At 45.2% G+C, this 23,775-nt stretch overlaps 1 protein-coding gene across 5 annotated transcripts in view; it reads right to left on the bottom strand.

Moving 5' to 3' along the window:
* Window positions 1-23,775, bottom strand: part of NDUFAF1 (NADH:ubiquinone oxidoreductase complex assembly factor 1) — a 437,923-nt gene that overhangs the window by 369,635 nt on the left and 44,513 nt on the right. For all 5 annotated transcript variants that reach the window (XR_013264917.1, XM_077465058.1, XM_077465055.1 and 2 more), the window contains exon 2: window positions 5,756-6,370. Coding sequence is in view for 4 of the 5 variants with exons in the window: in XM_077465058.1 (XP_077321184.1) it covers window positions 5,756-6,247 (492 nt within the window). In the remaining variant the exon portion in view is untranslated. The remainder of the gene's footprint in view (window positions 1-5,755; window positions 6,371-23,775) is intronic.

The raw sequence follows: 23,775 nt of genomic DNA, 5'->3' as shown, positions 1-23,775 counted from the left end.
TCCCGAAATGTTTGTGTGCAAGAAAACGCCTTCAAACTACTCTCCAGATGGTACAACACACCTCTCAAGCTGCATCATATCTACCCATCCGTCTCCCCTCAATGTTGGAGGTGTCAAGCAAACCCTGGTACCCTGGAACATATTTGGTGGTCATGCCCCTTAATTAAACCTTTCTGGCAGGAAGTGCACAAAATTACCCAAAAATTCTCCACTCGCCCAATGATGTTCTCCCCTACTCAATTCCTCTTTCATGTGTCGGCCCACCCCAAAAAAATCTTACATTGGCTCTTTACCCATGCACATGATCATGGCCGCGAATATGTGCATACCTGCAAAATGGAAAACAAAAAAATCCTCCCTCATTAGCGGATTGGTTCCACCGCATAAACAAAACAGCCGAGATGGAGGAATTGATACATCAGGCGAATGATACCCCTTCTACCTTTACCTGCATTTGGTCATCTTGGTTAATTTTCCGTTCATCCCCAGATTACTGTCTTTGAATCCCTGACCCGATGAATATGTCTGACACAGGCATGAGGCCTGGCTGGTCCAGGTCAGTTCGTTCTTCCTCTTTACCTAGTCCCTTTTTATTTTTAGTCTTTACGACTTAATCCCTAGTCCACTTTCTCCTTTTTCTTTTTTCTCTTCCTGCAGATCACTATACACTATACCTGCACAACTCCCTTCACATGTCTTTATCTCTCAAAACGTTTAATTTAGGACGAATCTAACAGATTGGCAAAGATAGCTTCACCCAACACCATCCACTGCCTTTTGGTTACATAGTGCTGTGACTACAAACAACATGTCTATTGTTACTTGACGGTTACGTTATTTGAATTTATGCTTTATGGAATTGCTCTTCCTTTTGCCACAGTTCACCCATGTAAAGATGCTTCTATTCTAGTTTTATGTTATGTGGTAGACCATGCTTGTTCCCTTACATCGCAAGCACTGTACTGTTCAGCAATGTTTTTATTTTTTTTTTTTTTTTCTCGAAGTGCTTTGTGCTCATCATTGACTTAATGTATGTACACCTTTTATTATTCAATAAAATGTCTTAAAAAAAAAAAAAAAAAAATTACAATATATGTACACTGGTATGTTGCTGGACTTTGAATGGTTATACCAGAATGATGCCTGCGGGTTTAGGTATCATCTTGGTATCATTCTTTTCAGCCAGTGATCGGCTTTCATGTAAAAGCAATCCTAGTGGCTAATTAGCCTCTAGACTGCTTTGACAAGCAGTGGGAGGGAATATCCCTCTTCCCGGATAAAAACAGCGCCATTGGGAAATTGGTAAACCATTTTATCACACCAAACGGTGTGGCCAGCTGCTTTGAGGGCAGAGGAAAGATCTAGGGTCTAAAAGACCCCAATTTAAAAAAAAAAAAAAAAAATAAAAAAAATCACTACCTGTTGCTATCATAGGAGATATTTACATTCCCTAAGATAACAATAAAAATGATTAAAAAAAAAAAAACACCCTTGCCCCCTTGCTCTTGCGCAAAGGCGTCAGTCTGACGTCATATGTAAACAGCAATTGCACCATGCATGTGAGGTATCACCGCGAAGGTCAGATCGAAGGCAGTAATTTTAGAAGTAGACCTCCTCTGTAAATCTAATGTGGTAACTTGTAAAGGCTTTTAAAAATGTATGTAGTTCGTCGCCACTGCGCGTTTTCTAAGCAAATTTTAAAGCATGTCATGTTTGGTATCCATGTACTTGGCCTAAGATCATCTTTATTTCATCAAAATTTTTTAAAAAAGTGTATTTTTTCACAAAAAAAAAGTGTTTGAAAAATCGCTGCACAAATACTGTGTGGAAAAAAAAAAAAAAATAACACCCACCATTTTAATCTGTAGGGCCTTTGCTTTAAAAAATATATATAATGTTTGGGGGTTCAACGTAATTTTCTTGCTAAATAAAAAATGTTTCAATGTAAACAAAAAAAGTGTCAGAAAGGGCTTTGTCTTCAAGTGGGTGATGTGTGACATAAGCTTCTAAATGTTGTGCAAAAAATGCTAGGTCCGTTCAACCACCCCCCCCCCCCCCCACCCCATGACCCAATTTTGGAAAGTAGACACTCCCCCAAGCTATTTGCTGAGAGGCATGTTGAGTCCATGGAATATTTTATATTTTCACACAAGTTGCAGGAAATATATATATATATATATATATATATTTTTTTTTTTTTTTGCACAAAGTTGTCACTAAATGATAAATTGCTCAAACATGCCATGGGCATATGTGGAATTACACCCCAAAATATGTTCTGTTGCTTCTCCTGAGTATGGGGATACCACATGTGTAGGACTTTTTGGGAGCCTAGCCACGTACGGGACCCCAAAAACCAAGCACTGCTTTCAGGCTTTCTAAGGGTGGATTTTTTTTTATTTAACTCCTCACTGCCAATCACAGTTTCGGAGGCCATGGAATGCCCAGGTGGCACAACTCCCCCCCCCCCCAAATTAACCCATTTTGGAAAGTAGACACCCCCAGATATTTGCTGAGAGGTATGGCGAGTATTTTTCAGATCTCACTTTTTGTCACAAAGTTTTGAAAATTGCAAAAAAGAAAAAAACATGTTTCAAAAACAAATGAGAGCTATAAAATACTCACCATGCCTCTCAGCAAATAGCTTGGGGTGTCCACTTTCCAAAATTGGGTCATTGGGGGGGTTGTGCCATCTTGGCATTTTATGGCCTTCAAAACTGTGATAGGTAGTGAAATAAAAAATTAACGTCCTTAGAAATCCTGAAGGCGGTGCTTGGATTTTGGGGTCCCGTACGCGGCTAGGCTCCCAAAAAGTCCCATACATGTGGTATCCCTGTACTCAGGAGAAGCAGCAGAATGTATTTTGGGGTGTAATTTCACATATGCCCATATCATGTGTGAGCAATATATCATTTAGATACAACTTTGAGCAAATAATAAATAAAATAAATAAAAAATTGTAATAGTCCCACAACTTGTGGCAAAATATAAAATATTCCATGGACTCAACATGCCTCTCAGCAAATAGCTTGGGGTGTCTACTTTCCAAAATGGGGTCATTTAGGTAGTGAGGAGTGCAATCAAAAATTTGCACCATTAGAAATCCTGAAGGTGGTGATTGGTTTTCGGGGTGCCATATGCGGCTAGGCTCCCAAAAAGTCCCACACATGTGGTATCCCCATACTCAGGAGGAGCAGCAAAATTTATTTTGGGGTGCAATTTCACATATAACCATGGCATGTGTAAGCAATATATAGTGGCAACTTTCTGTAAACATTTTTTTTTGTCATTATTCAATCACTTGGGACAAAAAAAAAAAACAATGGGCTCAACATGCCTCTCAGCAATTTTCTTTGGGGTGTCTACTTTCATTTGGGGGGGGGGGGGGGGGGGGTTGTACTGCCCTGCACCTCAAGAAATGAGATAGGCATAAATTAAAAGCTGTGTAAATTCCAGAAAATGTACTCTAGGTTTGTAGATGCTATAACTTTTGCGCAAACCAATAAATATACCCTTATTGACTTTTTTTTTTTACTAAAGACATGTGCCTGAATACATTTTGGCCTAAATGTATGACTAAAATTGAGTTTATTCAATTTTTCTTATAAGAAAAAGTAGAAAATATCTTTTTTTTTTTTCCAAATTTTCGGTCTTTTTCCATTTATATCACAAAAAATAAAAATCACAGAGGCAATCAAATACCATCAAAGGGAAGCTCTATTTGTGGGAAGAAAAGGAAGCAAATTTTGTTATGGGTACAACATTGCATGACCACGCAATTACCAGTTAAAGCAGTGCAGTGCAAAATTGTAAAAAGACCTCTGGTCCTTAGACTGACAACTGGTCCGGGGCATGAGTGGTTAAGTTTGTTGCTATTCCACAAGTGTGCACAATTTTAAAGCATAACAAAGGGGGGTCGACTGTGTAATATGAAGTGGGGCTGGGTGATGTAAAAGGGATCCAGATTATTATTTTCATTTATTAGCAGGTGAATGTGCCCCTCCATGCATTCACATACACTGAATTTGGACCTTAAGTGGAAAAAGGTTGCTAACCCCTGCCACACATAAAGGCTTGGGCCAGAAATCCCTAAAGGTGGCTTAACAGGACAGGCATTTCCCGTAATGCCGCGTACACAGGATCGGAATTCTGGCCAGAAAAAGACCGATGAGAGCTTTTCATCTGAAAATGCAACTGTGTGTATGCTCCAACGGAATTTAGCTGTCCGAATTTCCGCCAGCCAAAAATTGATAGCATGTTCTCAATTTTCCCGAGGGAAAAAAATTTTCCATTGGTAATTCCGATCGTGTGTATGCAATTCCGACTCACCAAAAATCATGCATGCTCAGATTCAACTACGAGACAGAAGCTATTGGCTATTGAACTTCCTTTTGCTAGTCACGTCGTACGTGTTGTACGTCACCGAGTTATAAATGATCAGAATTTGATGCGACCGTGTGTAGGCAAGACAGCTTGAGCCGAATTCCGTTGGAAAAACCATCAGAGCTTTTTCCGGCAAGAAATCCGATCGTGTGTATGCGGCATTAGAAAGATTAGGAGAGTGCTTGGTTTTCTCTGTGGCTCTAACCTGCCAAAACACAAGCATAGACAAAAAGACATAAGTAGGAGTGTGACAAACGCTCCTTCCATAAAACAAAAACACCCTCCAACAGTCCAAGGCACAGAAGAAAGTAGCCCTCCGTATCAGGGTCATAACCTTAGGAGTGCAATGCAGGCTCCTAACCCCAAACCCCAGGGGAAGAGAAGAGAAAACAAAACAGCCCATGGGTTAAAAAACAAAAACAATCACTACAGGAGCCCCTTCTGCCAGTGCTCCTGCTGCCGATTCTATAAATCGCAGAGAGGGCGCAGTGGGCCAAATCGGGTGTCCTTTTAAAATTCCCAAGCCTCTCACCATTACGAGGCCTAGAAACAATCACCAGCTGGGTCCTGCCCCTTCCTCCTGCACGCCAGAAGTCGGAACCAGAAGCCGCTCACGTCCCGCTCAATCCAGACGTGATTTCACCTGCCACCGGGACCTGGAACAAGCGGTGGTCTCAGGGGGCTGAGACCACCGCTTATTGCTTACAGCCCCCAAACCACCAGGTCTAATGGTAGGAGTGTCACAGATGGCCATAACTCTTGTCAGGTTGGGAAGAAGGAAGGAGCTCTGGAACATCCCCCTCCTGTTAGGGGGGGGGGGGGGGGGTGCTGGAATGAACCCACATTCCCAACCTTGAGTAAGTGTAGCACACCAATGATCCCTCTCAGTGCTTCCACCATGGCAGAGGAAACACTACAACTGAGGCCATGGTAAAAGTATCCAGTTTTAAAGATTGTGACCGCAGTTCTTGGGAAAGTGGGTGGAGCTACACTTTCCCCAGGTGCTCTCCTGAAAGAAGATTTGGGAAAACAAATACACACAAACAAAAACACAAAGCAAAATAGTTCTTATGTTAGGTTCACTATTTTGAGGGTGCAGGACAGCGTGTAAAAATTGCAATTCTTAAGGTCACCCTCACACATCAGAAAATGTGGCATGTTTTCAAGTGTGTGAAACCAGTTTTAAAAAAAGGGCCAAGGACCATTTCCCTGTGGAAAATACTGGTACACCAGCCCATTCCCATGAAAATGTGACACAGGAAGCGTTAAGATGTGAAATCAAGGCAATTTTTGTACGCTAATCCTATACTGTAAGAAATATATATTTACATCCAAAAACAGTACATCTTAGTGCTTTTACATTTAGACAGACCTTAGGAGGCCTTGACCTCAAAGTGCAATATCCACTGGAAGTGGTTTCTCCGTCACGAGGTACTTCAGAATTAAGCACTCCATAAAAAAGTGCAGTTTGGTTATTTCTCCCAAGTTTCAGGAAAGCTTGGCTTTTCCCACCAATTTCCATGTCAGATGACGCTATCCATTTCTGTAGATCTTCAGGGCTTCTAAAATCCCACACTACAGTTGTCTGTTCCACAAGGCTCTCCTTTAGAGGCTTTCCTCCTGGACCTCTAAGATGGTCTTCCATCTCTTTAAGCAGAAGATAAAAATTTCTCTTTAGACTTTCAGCTGTATTTTTAAGTTTGAAATCTGTTTTTCTCCAAAAAGGTATACGATCAGTTGAAGTGTCAGGTCTCCTATAACTTCTAGCATGTGAATTTAGGATAGGATGGTAAAAAGAAGAATACAACAAAGGACAAAATGCCTTTGTTTGGCGGTATGCATGAAAAAAGTTGAACCTCTGCATTATTTTGTGTGTAAAGGTAATTTTGGCTATAAGTAGATGCTGAAGATAAGAATAAGTAATCACTGAAGATAAACGTCAAAAGTTCAAACACCTCCACCGTTGAGGAATCTTTAAAACTTAATCCTACAGAGAAAAAAAAAAAAAAAAAAAAGGTTTATCAATTAAAAGGTATACATTCTATCAAAATATTATTTACGATTGCCTTGAAGCTAAACTACATGCAAACCACTAAATACACAGATAAAATACATATACAAGAGCAGATTTAATGCAACAAATGTTTTGCATTTTTGTGCATCCAGTCCTGAGATTTACACTTAACACAGTCCTTTACCTGTTGGTAAAGGGAATTTGATCTTTAGATGCTGCAGTTTCACCTTTACTCACAGATCTCCCCATCCCCACCCCCAACCCAGTGAGTGGACAGTAAAAGTAGAAGCAGCACATTGATGAGCTCACCCTTCTATCACCATGCTCCTTTCACTGCAAGGCACCCGATTGGCTTCTTAGGTTGCTTCTCCCACCCACTTGAAGCCTAATGTTCAGGGACTGCAAGAGGCTGATTGCATTTTGACTTGGTATCACCAGTATTAATGATTGGTGACTTTTATATCTGCTTGGAGTTTGGTTTCAACCCTTTCACTCCCAGGTCCGTACGCCGTACGGACCTAGAGAAGTGCCTGAAGGTGGCAAAGTCCATACACAGTATGGATCTTATGTCTCCCTCTGTTATAAGCTCATGGTCACTTCAATGACCATAAACTTACAGTAGAATTGTTCAGCAGACTCTGAACAAGTGAATTACAACCCTCTGATCAAAGTTATTAACCCCGAAAGTGACTGCCAGCCCCTCCATGTCACAGCTTTCCTGTCCCCTGTCTCTTCACTAACTTCCACCTAAAACTGCTCCTCCTATTCTCCTTTCCTATCCCCTTCACCCACCCCCCCAGCACTGATTGCCTCCCCAAAACCCGATCTGACCCCCCTAGCAAACTCCATCCCCCAGCATCTACTATCATTAGCCAGCATCCCTCCTCTTCCATTCCCGCTGGCTTAATGTGCTGCATAGGGCTTGGAAAGGGGGTTCTAGATGTGCCCCCCATCACTCAGATCACCCCCCATACTGCCTCCGCAGCCCCAATCCATGGCCGCTCTGAGTGGCATCACTCCTTCCCTTCCTGCTGTCCCAGCTTCTCCCTGCATTGATGACCATGATCTGTCAGGCTCTGTAGTGAGGCGGAAGTTGGGGCTTAGTAAACATGTGTTTACCAAGCCCCCCTGTAGTAGAGAGGGTACACTAGACTCTTTTTTTGAGACTTTATCTGTCTCATAAAAAAAGAGATATGGGGGTCTGTTTAGACCTCCAATATCTCACCAGTATACACTGTTCCTAAAGAGGAGGAGTTTGGTGTGCTGACATCACCGCGTACTGAGTCGTAGTGGACGGGCGTCCATGCATAGCTGGCTGGCCGGCTAATTGTTGTTTTTGTGATCTTGCAAATTGTAAGTGTGATATTTTTTTTTTTTTTTTTTAAATAAAGGTCTAAGCAATATTTCACTATGAATGGCTTCTTTCTTCTGGGCTAATTGATATTTAATCTGGAGTAACCTGATATATGAGAGCCTGCTATAAATATCATCTGTGTATATTGGAGTCCGGATTCCCGGAAATATTTGTTTGGTCTAGGATTGAGAGCCGTGGTTGGCATCTATTGGTTACCTATCGTGATATGCTTTTTGGGCTTATAAGCTGGTAAGCCTTCAATCCCTAAGGGGGTCGCATGTGGTGGTGGATTTCACGTGGAAGCACTGTGGGTCTCTTTTCTAAGAAAATAATTTGCTACCAACTCTGCTCTAGAGTGTATTTTTCACCAAAGACTTTTAATTTATATATTCATAGTTATTTTTTGCACATTTTGCATCTTTTTATAGTTATTTTTTGCACATATTTTGCCGAAGCGTCTGTAAAGCATCACAGGGCCTACAAAGCGGGATGGCACTTTGAACCCTTTATTCAGCCACTAACGGGGGTTAGAAGTGTCCCACTAGTGACCGAAAAGCACCTTTGAAATGATGGTAAGGTGCCGCTAAAACTAGCAGTGATTTACCCTGACGCCCCAGTGTGAAAACGGAAAATTGTATACTCACCTTTCTGTAATTTTCCTTTCCTGATGCATCCCATGACAGCACACACATTGGGTTGTGACTCTGCCTCCACAACCTGATAGGACAGGTTAGCTATAAGATTTGAAGAGGAGTCCACCGTTGCATTCTCAGTAACTATCAACTTAGAGCAGCGGGCTTCTGTGTGCTGCCATGGGATGCGTCAGGAAAGGAAAATTACGGAAAGGTGAGTATACAATTTTCAGTTTTTCTGACGCATCATGGCAGCACACACATTGGGAAATAACTCGCTACATGGGTGGGTGCTTTTAGAAGGTTTTATTTAATCAGGTACAAGGGAAGGATGAATTTGTTTGGATGACTAATCTCCCAAACTCAACCGTAGTTAATTGAGCCGGGTCTACTCTGTAGTGTGACATGAATGTGGTTTTTGAAGTCCAAGTTGCTGCCTTGCATATAGTCTCTGGGGATACTCTACAGTATGCTGCCCATGAACCTGCTACGGCCCTCAAGTGCACTTTCAGTCCCTCTGGTATTGGGAGACGCTGGACTAGATATGCTTTCTTGATAGCTCTAATCAGCCAGGAAGCTATCGTTCTTGAGGAGGCCATCTGGCCTTTTTTGGTGCCATGTGGGATGACCAGAAGGTTCTCCGTATTTCTGAATGTACTGGAAACTTCCAGGTAGGTGGAGATGACAGACTTAACGTCCAGAGGATGAGGATTCCCCTCTGTATTGAGAAAAACAGACGCTACCTTGGGTACAAACTGGTCTTAGGGTCTGAGGACGACTCTGTCTGGGTAAAAAACTAGATGTGGTTCTTTTAATTAGCAGGGCTTGCAGTTCGGAAACTCTCTTGGCTGATGTGATTGCAATTAAAAATGATAGCTTGAGTGTTGAGTCCCATAAGGATATCTATTCTAGAGGAGAAAAGGGTTCTTTTGCCAAAGCTTCCAAAACAATTGATAGATCCCAGGTCGGGAAAAAAAAAATGGAGTTATGCTTACCGGTAACGTATTTTCCAGTAGTCTTTCAGGACAGCCATTATGAGAGATAGTCTTCTCCTCTTCCTCTGGAAACACTGCGCCAGCCCATAAATTCTTACTTCCCCTGCCGGACCTCAGTTTATATAATTACCTCCGGCCAGCTGGGGAGACACAAGAACACATTAATAACATATTGTCAAATACCATTATCTTGCTGCGCTCTGGTCTTTTGTAAGACTCCCCCCCAATTTCCGGGTGGGTAACTAGGGCTGTCCTGAAAGACTACTGGAAAAGATGTTACCGGTAAACGTAACTCTAATTTTCCCTAATCGTCTTTCAGGACAGCCACTATGAGAGGATAAACGAGCACTTACCATTTAGGGTGGGACTACAGCTTGCAAAACCTTTCGTCCAAAGGCCTGCTCACCTGCGGACACCAGATCCACTCTGTAGTGTTTTACGAAAGTGTTGTAGCTGGACCATGTTGCTGCCCTGCAAATCTGTTCTGGCGTTGCTCCCGCTCTTCCTGCCTGGGAGGCTGCCATAGCTCTTGTAGTGTGCTTTAATACCCACTGGGATATCTTTCCCTGCAACTGAATAAGCCTGCTCGATGGCTACTCTGAGCCATCTAGCAATAGTGCGTTGGGACGCCTTACAACCTTTTCTGGTCCCGGAAAACAAAACAAATAAGGAGTCTGACCTTCTGAATGTCTTGGTCAGTTCTAAATTGTGTAGGATACATCTCCTAACATCCAAATAATGGAATTTTAGTTCCTTCTCGCCTGAGGGGTTGGGACAAAATTAGGGTAAAACGAATTTCCTGGCTTCTATGAAAGCCGGATGCCACTTTCAGCAAAAAGGCCGGGTCAGTCTTTAAAACTATCCAGTCTGGGAAAATAAGGGAAAAGGCAGCCCTGACTGATAAGGTCTCCATCTCACTGACCCTCCTGGCAATTGTTACCGCTACCAGAAACACTGTCTTCAGAGTAAGTTCTCTTAGTAAACACTCTTTTAAAGGCTCAAAAGGGGGGTCCTGTTAAGCTTTGTAAAACTAAAGAAAAATCCCATCTGGCAAAGGACAGAGCCTGGACCGGTCTCTGTCTAGACAGGGCCCTAAAGAATCTGACTACCCACGGGTTGGCAGCCAAATGCTCTTCTAAATAAACATTGAGGGCTGACACTTGACCCCTAAGGGTACTAATGGATAAGCCTGTATCTGCCCCACACTGTAAAAATTCCAAAACTGCAGAGGAGCTCCGTACTGGGAAAGAGCTCTCTACGCACCATTTATTGAAACGTAACCAGACCTTTTCATAGATCTGGCGAGTTTCCTTTTTCCTACTGTCCAGGAGGGTAGAAACTAGCCTCTCTGAAAACCCCTTAGCTTTTAATATACCCTCCTCAGTAGCCAGGCCGCTAACTTCCACTGGCATACTCGTGGACAGAGGACTGGCCCCTGAGAGAGGAGATCGTCCCGAGGGGGCAAGAATAGGGGAGTTTCTACCGCCAACTGCTTCAGTATTGAGAACCATGCTCTCTTGGGCCAATGCGGTACCACCAGAATCAGAGATGTGTTTTCCATTTGAAACTTTTTCAGAACTGCTGGCAACAACACCGGAGGTGGGAAAGCATAGCAAGTTCTGAAGTGCCAATTCTGGTTCAAAGCGTCCACACCTAAGGCTCCCTCTCCCCTTCTTAGGGAGAAAAAAAAAGGGGTTTTTTGTGTTGCTTCTGGACACAAAAAGGTCCACCTCTGGAGGTCTCCATCTCTTTATTATGAAATTGAAGACCTCCTGGTTGAGAACCCAGTCGCCCTCCCTCAGCCTCTTTCGGCTGAGAAAGTCTGCCCCACGTTTTTCTCTCCTCTCAGGAAAACCGCTGAGAGCGAAAGGGTGTAGGTGTCGGCCCAGCTCAGGATCTCTATTGCTAAAGACAACAGGGCTCCGCTTCTCGTGCCACCCTGCTTGTTTAAATAGGCTACTGCAGAGGAGTTGTCCGACCGCACCTGAATGTGGTGACCCAGGAGCTCTTTTTTTGAAAAACCTGAGGGCTTGTCCCACTGCCCTTAATTCTTTCCAGTTGGACGACTGAGACAACTCGCCGTCCTCCCAAGTGCCCTGGGCTGGAAGGGAACCCAAATGTGCCCCCCAGCCTCTGCCACTTGCATCTGTGGTAACTACCCGAGAAACCGGGATGAGCCACAAACGCCCCTGCGACAGATTTGTCATTTTCCTCCACCACCAGAGGGATCTCTTTACCTGGTGTGGAATATGTACTAGGGTGTCTAGAGCCTCCTGACTGTGGTCCCACACCCCTAGGATGAAGGTCTGTAGGGGACGAAAATGTAGCCCTGCCCACTGCACTGCTGCGAGGGTAGATGTAAGGAGACCCAATACTGACATCAGAACCCTTCGTTTCCGCCGGATACGCCCGTCGTTTGGCCCGCTCGGTTCAAAGAAAAAAAAAAGACGGTCTATACCCTTGTACAGGGAAATCCGAACGGCTTGCCAGCTGCGTCCCTGTAGACGCGATAGGAGTCCCCCACGACCTGAAGCCGCGCGCGACTAGGAAGGGGTGACAATACTGGGTGAGGTAAGTAAAACGAACGTCAATCCGAACGGCTTGAACCCAGCTTTCTCCTAACGAAGCCCCTGCTTCTTTCAACCAGGTTCTTTGACGAAAAGAATGGCCACAGCCTCCCTGACTGATCTGGCCTGGTCCCTGCACAGTGTCTCCCCGCCGGAGGAAACACTAATAACTGAGGTCCGGCAGGGGAAGTAAGAATTTATGGGCTGGTGCAGTGTTTCCAGAGGAAGAGGAGGAGACTATCTCTCATAGTGGCTGTCCTGAAAGACGATTAGGGAAAATTGGCTTCCTGGGGGGCCTTATTTTCAGGCATGCTCTCTGGAACTGTACGATGAGGGGATTCAAAGCCCATTTGACTCCTGCCATTGCGGATAGGGCAGAGACATGGACTTTTAGGGTGCTTGAACCTAACCCCTTTTCCAGACCTAGTTGTAGAAATTCTAGCACCTGAGAGATTGACAGAGAAAGGGGATCCCAGGACTGTTGTGCTTAAGTGGAAAATTTTCCCCAGATCTTGTTATATGTGTTTGTTGATTTTTTTCCTTGCTTGCTGCAGTGTAGATACTACCCTGAGTGAACACCCCTGATCTAACAACCTTTTCCTTTCAATCTCCAAGCCGTCAGATGTAACCGTTCTGGTGACGGGTGTACGAACTGTCCTTGCGAGAGTAAGGCCGGAGACAATAGGAGTGGAAGCTGCTCCTCTGTGTTTAGCTGCAGGATGGTCGCAAACCATGGCCTCCTGGGCCAGAACGGCAATACTGCCACTACTGTGGATGTCAAACTCCTCAACCTGGCCAGAAATCTGGCTATTAGGGGCACCGGAGGGAATATGTACCCCAGGCAAAATCTCCAAGGATGGTGAAGACAGTCGATCTCTGCCGCTGTTGGGTAGGTGGTTCTCGCTAGTAAGCGGTGACATTTTCTGTTCGCTGGTGTTGCCGCTAAATCTATGTCTGGTGTTCCCCACCTGCGTGTGAGAAGGGCAAAGGCCTGGTGACTGAGGGACCATTCGTTGTTTGATATAAATAATTGACTCAAGTCGTCTGCGAGCAGGTTGTGTAGCGCTGGGACGTATATTACCTTTAAATCCGTCAAGTGGACCTGTGCCCACTCGATTATGGGTCAAACCTCTTCCATTAGTATTTTGCTTTGGGTGCCCCCTTGCCTTTGGACATAGTTTACAGCCACTGTATTGTCCATGTGCAAAAGGATGCTTTTCCCTGAGAGGAGGGGACCGAAGGTTAGGAGTGCTTGCCATGCGGCCCCGAGCTCCAGGATGTTTGAGACCATGCCTTGTGGGCAGAAGGACCAGTGGCCCTGTGCTCCATGGTGTTGATAGTGTGCTCCCCACCCATGACGACTGGCATCTGACGTTACTATTTCTGATAGCGGGGGTACAATAGGCCGACGGCGTGTCAAGTTGCTAATTTGAGTCCACCACCGTGCAGATTTTTTTTACGGACCTGGTGATCAATATTTGCTGTGCCATTGAGGACACATTCCATCGTGTTAGGAACGAATTACGGAGAACCCTTGAATTCCATCATTATCATTAGGAAGGATGAGGACATTGAGCCCAGGATGCTTAAGCATGTTCTTGCGGACAGGTGGTCTGCCAACATGAGCTTTTTTATTTTGCGGACGAGTGGTTGTAGCTTCTCTTGGGGAAGACCGACTGTGTTGGTACTGGTATCTAATTCGGCTCCTAAGAAGACCATTTTCTGCGCTGAGGCCAGGCTGCTCTTCTTCCAATTTATTATCCACCCCAACTGTCGGAGTGTGGAAATTAGTACTGTTCGATGTCGCAAGAGTGTTTCCTGACTATCGGCTAGTAGAAGAATATTGTCGAGATAGTGTAGGACTCTCAGTCCTTTCTCTCTCAGGAGTGCTATAACCGGAAGTAAGACTTTTGTAAAGGTCCTGGGTGCCGTTGAAATCACAAATGGGAGGCTTTTGAATTGAAAATGTTGTTGGCCTATCGCAAAGCATAGATACTTCTGAAAGGCTTGATGCACGGGAATGTGTAAATAGGCATCGGACAAATCGACCGAGAACATCCAATCTTTCGCTCCTACTGTTAGTAATATTGATTGGAGGCTCTCCATCTTGAAAGATTTGATTTAGAATTGTTTGGTTGAGATTTTTTAAATCTAATACCGGCCTCAGGTCTCCTGTCTTCTTTGTAACTAGGAAGAGAGGGGAGTAAAAACCTTCACCTCTCTGCTCCCGTGGGACCTCTACAATTGCCTGCTTCTGTAGTAATTTTGTGATGTACTTGACTAGAAGCTTCCGTTTCAGGCGCGATGATGGTAGTCTGGTGAATCTGTAATGATTTTTTGGCGTTTTGTGTTTGAACTTCCATCTGTGACCCTCTTGAATGGTAGATATCGTCCAGAGGTCTTTTATTCTATCCATACCTGGGCAAATAGCCTCAGCCTCACTCCTACTATTGCCGGCTGGGCATGCGTGGCATCAAAAAGATTTCTGTTGGTCTCCTGGGTTGACTGCCTTTGATTTTTGAACTTTCACGAAGAAAGGCTGTGTGTTTCGCCAATTCCATTTGAACTCCTTCCGGGTCTATAAGATCTTGCTTCCCGATACCTCTCGGGCAAATGACATCTGAAGGGTAGATTTTTTTGTTGTTTGGGTCTTCTGTCCGATGGTATAAGACCCGATTCCCCTCCCCCCCCGTGACCTTTGATATTGCGGAATGTAATTTTGGACCGAAAAGATTGGTACCATCATAGGGGATCTTGCTCCAACTGGATTTAGAGGTTGCGTTAGCGACCCAAGGCTTCAGCTACAGCGCTCTCCTAGAGGTTACTGAAGTCAGCATCGCTCTCGCTGAAGATCTTGTCATATCCACCGCCGCCTCTGCCACAAGGTCTCCCGCTAGGCTGAGTTCCTGCAGAGCTGATATATTTTTTTCTTGGTCTGCTGCTTCCAGCATTAACTTTTCCACATTGGACGTCCAGCAGGTAATAGCTCTACCGACCGCTGCCAGAGTGACCGCTGGCCTGCAAGCCCCACCTGCTGAATAGTTTTTTTTTTTTTTTTTTTAAGATCGATCTTACGGCCCATTACATCTTTAAATGTCATGGCATCTTCTATTGGCACGTTACGTGCCGCGCTAGTCACATCAGTGAGGAATCCACCAGAGGGTTCACTGTTGGCTCTTTTAGTGGATAGTGCTGGGCTAATCTATTATTTAGTCCAGATTTTTTTCCCTGGCTTTTGCCATTCGTCTCATATAAGCTCTTCAAGCGCTTCGATAAAAGGGAAAACTTCAGGATCTTTTTTTTCAGGGTAGGAAAATACTTCTGTACTTTAGGCAGGGCACTGATTTTGCAAAGGGGTCTATCAAGGCAAAATCGAATATGATAGGGGGTCAAAGGTTTGTCTTCCTCTGGGGAATCGTCTGGATCTTGAGGGGCATATGAAGTTGAGGCTGAATTAGATGATCTAATTGGTTCATATGCTGCCACCTGCAAAATTGACTCTTTAACTGATTCTCTTATTATGTTGAATGCCTACCTTGCATCTGACTCCTTGTCACGAGTCGCTTCTTCCAAACAGATTTGGCACATAAGTTTATTTGTTAGCGCTTGTGCTCCCACAAACCCAGCAGGTATTAACCACAGGTCGGGTATGGTGTTCCTCTTGATGCTGGTGAGAGGACTATAAGTCTCTGCGGTGACGGGAAGATCTTGACCGGCTTCGCTGAGAATGGGAGTGTCTTGAGAGGGAGCACTCCTTTCGTTTAGAATGGGATGACCCCGATGACCTGCCAGAACTACCAAAATGAGAGGTATTAATGGCAGTGCTCTCTTTTCTTCTCTTCACTACTTACCAAAACCGTATGCCCCATTACCTTGTAGTTCTTAGATGGTCTGCTGTAGCAGCGGTCTCCATAGGGCAGAATAGAGTATACCTACGATCAGAGGTTTCAGCATGAGAGCAAATGCAGAGTATGAGCAGCAGGTGCTGGCATTGATTAAATAGAGAATCTGACTTACCAGCGGCTAGGACAGACTTGTCTTGCAAGGCAGCAGGCTGTGTGGTCAAACCAGGATAGAGAGTGGTGTAGAAATCACAAGCAGCAGAAAAATGGGGAAAAAGCAATATTTAAATAAACCACCGTCGCCGAAGGGATGAGGTCATCGCCGTACATGCACCCTGGCTACCTGTGCTGCCCTGCTCCATCTTGGATACTGGCAAACGGGGGAAATGGAGCCAGTGTCACTTCCTGAGCGCCGAGCGTCATAACGCGGCCGCCATGATGGAGGGGGCAGCCCGCCGTAGGACTACAGGGCTCAGCATGCACGGAGGAAGCAAAATAAGAGAGAAAAAAAAGGAGAAAGAGTGAAAAGGAGAAAAAGAAAGGTACGATAGCAATCTAAGTAAAGAAAAAGGGATCAGTGGATTTAGGAAAAGAGGGGTGAAAAACCGAAAGTAGAGAGAAGGGTGACCGCTGCAAAGTTAAAAAAACCTTTTTAAGGCTTGTGACAAATGTAATTTTTTCTCTGCCCCAAGACCATCAGAGTGGGGACCCCTGCGTTATAGCTCATTTAGAGACTGTATGGCCAGGGCTTCCAGGTAGGAGAGGCTGAATCTAGCTGGGGTGATGCGGTAAGGGGTTCCATATTGCTAACCGATCAAACCAACGATAATCCATTCAGGCGAGGAAAAAAAGAAGAATGCAACGGTGGACTCCTCTTCAAATCTTATAGCTAACCAGTCCTATCAGGTTGTGAAGGCGGAGTCACAACCCAACGTGCATGCTGCCATGATGCATCAGGAAAGTGCCTTTAGTAGCAATTTAGGAGGAATTTTGCAAGTTATGTTTATGTCAGGGCTCGACAAAACCCGGGCGCCAGGTCGCATTGGCGACTAGAAATAGCGAACTCGCGCCTGGGGCAGCACAGCTGGGGGTATCCTGTCTCTGTGGACCCCCCCCAGCGTGATCGCGTCGGGCCGTTCCGCTGGCGGACGAAAATTTAGGCCGCGGCTTTGAGGCCTTCTGCGGTCCTATGATTCCTTATGGAATCTGGCGCCCTCTTGTGGCCGCTGTTGGTATGACAAACCAGCAATGCTAATTTCCTCTGCAAAGTTTCCTCTGCCTGTTTTATATTACCTGCCTCTTCTTCCCTTTATTTAGAACCCCCTAAACATTAGATATATTTTTTATTCTAACACCCTAGAGAATAAAATGGTGGTTGTTGCAATACTGTCTGTCACACCGTATTTGTGCAGCGGACTTACAAGCGCACTTTTGTTGGGAAAAATAATTTAGTTAATAAAAAAATAAGACAACAGTAAAGTTAGCCCAATTATTTTTTATATTGTGAAAGATAATGTTACGCCGAGTAAATTGATACCCAACATGTCACGCTTCAAAATTGCACCCGCTCATGGAATGGCGACAAACTTTTACCCTTTAAAATCTCCATAGGCGACGTTTAAAAAAATTCTACAGGTTGCACGTTTTGAGTTACAGAGGAGGTCTGGGGCTAGAATTATTGCTCTCGCTCTACCGATCACGGCGCTACCTCCTATGTGTGGTTCGAACACCGATTTTATATGTGAGCAGGACAGGGCACGTTTAAAAATTATAATTTTTTCTGCTTATTTTAACTTTTTTTTTTTCCACTGTTCTTTAAAAAAAAATGTTGTGTCACTTTTATTCTTATTACAAGGAATGTAAAAATCCCTTGTAATAGAAAAAGCATGACAGGTCCTCTTAAATATGAGATCTGGGGTCAGAGAGACCTCGGATCTCATATTTACACTAAAATGCAATTGAAAAAAAAATTGTCATTTGAAAAAAATAAATAAAATGTCCCTCTAAGAGCTATGGGCAATGACTTGGAGACGGGGTGGGGGGTGGGGGGGGGGGGGGGCGACGGCGCTGCTATCTTCCCCTCACTCGTCTCCATGTCAGGCCAGGGACAGGTCCGGATCGCCGTCACGGACCTGGCTCCTAACTTTTTAAGCTGGCTCCTAGATTCCAAGCAAATTTGTCAACCCCTGGTTTATGTGCACTATTTTAATAATTTTAGTATATTTGTGCTTTCAGAAAATGTATGGTTTGGGGGGGTCTTTTACAAATTCTGAAAGCTGGAAGTGAAAAATGCAAACCTCTAGATTTTCCTAAAACTTTTTTGCACCTCTGATTTTCACCATTTCTCTTTAACCACTTTCAGACCGGACCATTTTGCTGGTAAATGACCAGAGGTCTTTTTACACTTTGGCACTGCGCTGTTTTAACTGGTAATTGCGCGGTCATGCAATGTTGTACCCAAACAAAATTTGCGTCCTTTTCTTCCCACAAATAGAGCTTTCTTTTGATGGTATTTGATTGCCTCTGCGATTTTTATTTTTTGCGATATAAACGTAAAAAGACCGCAAATTTTGAAAAAAAATGATATTTTCTACTTTTTGTTATTAGAAAAATCCAATAAACTCAATTTTAGTCATACATTTAGGCCAAAATGTATTCAGCCACATGTCTTTGGTAAAAAAAAAGTCAATAATTGTATATTTATTGGTTTGCGCAAAAGTTGTCACATCTACAAACTAAGGTACGTTTTCTGGAATTTACGCAGCTTTTAGTTTACGACTGCCTATCTCATTTCTTGAAGTGCTAAATTGGCAGGGCAGTACAAAACCCCCCCAAATGACCCCATTTTGGAAAGTAGACCCCCTAAGGAAATTGATAAGAGGCATGTTGAGCCCATTGAATATTTTATTTTTTTGCCTCAAGCGATTGAATAATGACAAAAAAATATATATTTTTTTTTTTTACACAAAGTTGTCACTAAATGATATATTGCTCACACATGCTATGGGCATATGTGAAATGACACCCCAAAATAAATTCTGCTGCTTCTCCTGAGTACGGGGATACCACATATGTGGGACTTTTTGGGAGCCTAGCCGCGTACGGGGCCCCGAAAACCAAGCACCGCCTTCAGGCTTTCTAAGGGCGTAAATTTTTGAGTTCACTTCTCACTACCTATTACAGTTTTGAAGGCCATAAAATACCAAGATGGCACAAAACCCCCACAAATGACCCCATTTTAGAAAGTAGACACCCCAAGCTATTTGCTGAGAGGCATGTTGAGTTCATGGAATATTTTATATTTTGCCACAAGTTGCGGGAAAATTACAAACTTTTTTTTTTTTTTTTTTTTTCACAAAGTTGTCACTAAATGATATATTGCTCATGCATGCCATGGGCATATGTGAAATGACACCCCAAAATAAATTCTGCTGCTTCTCCTGAGTACGGGGATACCACATATGTGGGACTTTTTGGGAGCCTAGCCGCGTACGGGGCCCCGAAAACCAAGCACCGCCTTCAGGCTTTCTAAGGGCGTAAATTTTTGAGTTCACTTCTCACTACCTATTACAGTTTTGAAGGCCATAAAATGCCAAGATGGCACAAAACCCCCACAAATTACCCCATTTTAGAAAGTAGACACCCCAAGCTATTTGCTGAGAGGCATGTTGAGTCCATGGAATATTTTATATTTTGCCACAAGTTGCGGGAAAATTACAAACTTTTTTTTTTTTTTTTTCACAAAGTTGTCACTAAATGATATATTGCTCACGCATGCCATGGGCATATGTGAAATAATACCCCAAAATAAATTCTGCTGCTTCTCCTAAGTACGGGGATACCACATATGTGGGACTTTTTGGGAGCCGAGCCGCGTACGGGGCCCCGAAAACCAAGCACCGCCTTCAGGCTTTCTAAGGGCGTTACAGTTTTGAAGGCCATGAAATGCCAAGATGGCACAAACCCCCCCAAATGACCCCATTTTGGAAAGTAGACACCCCTAAATTTAGGGGTACACTAGTGAGACTAGGTAATAAATGGTGGGTGCCCTGAAACTATAAAAAAATAACTAACCAACCAGCGTCACCTGTAACAGTTATATGGTGATCACTGGTGAAAGGGTTAACTAGGGGGCAATCAGGGGGCTTTATGCGGTAGTATATGGGGGTCCCTGGCGCTATAAAAAGCTGCGGCGAACCTAAATACCTACCTGCCTAACTAGCGTCACCTGTGACACTAATACAGCGATCAGAAAAACAATCGCTTATTAGGCTGGGTTCATACTGGAGCGATGCGGGAACGCCACAAATGCGCGGCGGGTTCCCGCATCGCATGCCTCCCGGCGGCAGTTCACACTGCCCTATGCGAACTGCTGGGAGTGTCAGTGAAATGTTAATGACACCCCCAGATCAGTTCGCATATCGCAGTGCGATCTGCAAACTCGGATCGCATGGTGTGAACACCCATGCGATCCAATTCTGCGGCGGACCAAAAAAAGGGTCCCGTGCGAGTTTGCGGCGGGTGCGACACGAATTCAGCCATACTATCTGTATAGCTGAACTCGAATCGCACAGAGATCGGATGTGATTTGCACTGCAGTGCGGTGCGAATCACATCCGTTCTCATAAACCGCTGCAATGTGAACCCAGCCTTAGTGACACTGGCGACGGGGGGTGATCACGGGGTTAAACCTTTATTGGGGGGGTTAGGGGGTACCTTAGAACTAAAGGGGGCTAACCCTAACTGCCCTAACAGTTATTAGTCACAAATGACACCCGCCAGGATGCGCACGGGAGCCGCCACTTGCGGCATATCGCCGTTGACCGCGGCACGCTCAGTGCGCCGCGGTCTACGGCGCATGCACCGTAGACAGCGGTGCCTGTCTTTCGGCAAATATCTCCTAAACCGTATAGGTTTAGGAGATATTTCTTGGACCTACAGGTAAACCTTAATCTAGGCTTACCTGTAGGTCAAAGTGTGTTGTAAGGGTTTACAACCACTTAAATAACTTTTTTTTTAAAAGTGGGTCAAGGGAGTGCGCATGCGCGGGACTTCCGGAACGAAGCACTAGCCGGGAGCTCCGCACCGCTCCGGTCTTTCGCGGCACCTCACGAGCGCTATAGCAAGCAGCCACCCCTGGGGAGACCTCCCCCGTACAGCGGAACACCTCGGGCACCTACACATATGCCGGGTAAGGTCTCCAAGAAGGACGTTAGCCGTCAGCTGGACTTTGGCCCGAAGGCCCCACAGCCTCCCAAGATGGCGGCCGCCATCCCCACATGCGGTGAGAACGTGACGCTGACTAGCACAGCTACCTATGCTACGATCGCAGCTTTGCCTATGACCCACCAGCAGAACCCCTTACCCTCTCCAGCTTCCACAGAATCACTCCTGGGCAGACTGCAAACGGAGAATCCATTTTCCCCGCTGGCTAGCACACCTAACAGTGTTGTGGACTCTCTGCTAACCCCCCCCCATCCTACCTGATCATCCCCCTGACATGACCCAGCTACTGAACAGCTTCTCTGACATGCTAGCTGTCGGTCTAGCCCAAAACGCTGCACAAATTACCTCTGCCATTAAAGCTGACATCCAGAGTCTGGGAGCCAGAATGGATGCCATTGAACAAACTGTTGATAATGCAGCTGCTCGCACGGACCAGAACACGGCCTGTATCCAGACCCTACAAGACCAGCTTGACACAGCCCTCTCTAAAATTGACGATTTAGAGAATAGAAGTAGACGTTATAACTTTCGCATCAGAGGCATTCCAGAATCGCAAACAGACACTCAGGCGATTGTCCGGGCTCTCATTAAGGATCTTATTCCTGACATCTCTGAAAGCAAGCTTGAGATTGACAGAGCCCACAGAGTTTTACAACCCCCCCGCCAGGATGGCCTTCCTCGGGACATTGTGGTCAAGCCGCACTTTTATAGTGTTAAAGAGGAAATAATGAAAAGCTCCAGAAACAGGGGAGACATCTCCCTCAATGGCGCCAAAATTCAAATCTTTGCGGACATATCTCCTACTACTATCCAGAAACGAAGAGCCCTCAAACCCCTACTGGATATTCTCTCGCAGAAGATGATCAAATATAGATGGGCCTTCCCTTTCCGCCTGCAGTTTACCTACAAGGAGAAATCGTATAACATCACGAATTTCCAGAATGGCGAAAGTTTACTTCTACACTTGGGGCTCATCTCTCAGGAACTTTCTCCCCAACAAATGGAGACCCGTCCGAGTTCCTTCAAGAGGCCACCGCCGACCAGCCCTCTGACCCCCCTCTGGGTTAAACAGCAACCGAAGAGACAGAGGGACGCCGTCCCACCAAGATGAACTCCCCCCCTTCCCGACCCCTTGGGGTCTGACCCTTTCTCTTCACCCTCGCCAGATCCTCTCTGGGCGCAGGACTGTCCAATTCAACCACTGAGTCCACCCGGGACATTTTTCCAGTAACCCCCTTGTTCCCTGTTTTATGCCCCCCCCCCCCTTTTTTTTTTTTTTTGCTTTCTCAGGGACATGCAAGCACGGCCAAGAGCCGTGTTTTTTCAACGTGTCACGTTCGGAAACCTGGGGGCCTCCCCCTAGGGACTCTTTTGTTTTCAAACATTTTTTGCTGTTTTGGTTAACAATTTTCTGAAGTTAATGTTATGTTGTTATTTAAAAGGTGCGGATCGCCGCTCGACCGGAGCGGGTATGCCTGCCACTCCACCTGTTGTAGCCCTGGGGATTTATTTTCCCATGGTGGCACCAGGAATGCAACCTTCTACTGGGTTGCCCTTTTACCGATCCCTACAATCCAAAGGGATTCGGAGCAGGCTCCACCCTGCCTTCCCCCTCCATGGGGAACCCAGGTCTCCTTTCTTCCTGGACCTTCCCCCCTTCTCTCCACTCTTTTCTTTCTTTTTCTGGTTTCCCCTTCTTCTCTCTACTCATTTGTTTTCTCCCCCACAGATGCCTTCAAGGAGAGCTGGACGTTTCGAACTTCCCCGGTTTCTGGGAACAGAACTTGCCCTCAACCTCGAGACCAGGACCCGCTCGGGACAGGTAACCAAAGCCAGCACATGCTCGCACCTTACACCTCATGTCTATGGCTGACGACACATCCCATACACAATCCCTTAAAGTAGCATCCCACAACACCCAAGGTCTAAACTCCCCCATCAAAAGGCGCAAGGCCCTACATAGCTACCATTCTAAGAACTTTGACATTGTTCTTCTACAGGAAACACACTTCCCGAAAAGTTTTAATCCTTCCTTCCTCCACCGTAATTATCCCACCTTTTACCTTGCCAGCGCTGACGATAAAAAAAGAGGGGTCGCTATCCTCATTTCCAAACGCACTTCCTTTACCCTATCTCATACGATTAGGGACACAGAAGGACGTTACATTCTTGTCAAGGGACATGTCAATGGGTCTCTCCTCTCCCTCATTTCTTATTACGCCCCTAACAAAGGCCAAACTAGGTTATTTTCTTCAATGTTGACCTCCCTTTCCCCTCACCTGGAGGGTAGGGTGATTATGGGTGGCGACTCTAATGTCGCCTTCGATCACGTGCTAGACAAGTCCTCCTCGAAAAAGTCTCTCCTGAAGAGGCCTCCCAAGCAGAGTCTTCGCATTGCAAGGCTCTTTCACGCTTTGGGTATGATAGACTCCTGGAGGGAGCTGAATCCCTCAGCCCAAGACTATACGCACTTTTCTGCACCCCATAGTACCTACGCCCGCATAGACCACATTTTTATTCACTCCACTGATATTCCTCTAACCTCCCATGCCGCTATAACTGATGTCCCTTGGTCTGATCACGCTTTAGTCTCCTTGAAGATTTCAGGGTGCCTGAATCGAACAACCCCTCCGCAATGGCGGCTAAAAGAGTCCTTGCTTTCTCACCCAGCACATCGCACTAGCCTCGAAATTGACCTTAAGGAATATTTCCGTATTAATGACACTGAGGACACTTCCCCCAGTGTTGTGTGGGGGGCACAT

This window comes from Lithobates pipiens, unplaced genomic scaffold, assembly GCF_037356315.1.
Source record: "Lithobates pipiens isolate NorthernLeopardFrog02 unplaced genomic scaffold, aLitPip1_a1.2 Scaffold_30, whole genome shotgun sequence".
In the NCBI taxonomy this organism is placed as follows: domain Eukaryota; kingdom Metazoa; phylum Chordata; class Amphibia; order Anura; family Ranidae; genus Lithobates; species Lithobates pipiens.
Note: the sequence above shows the minus strand (reverse complement) of the source record. Positions and strands in the feature narration are given on the sequence as shown.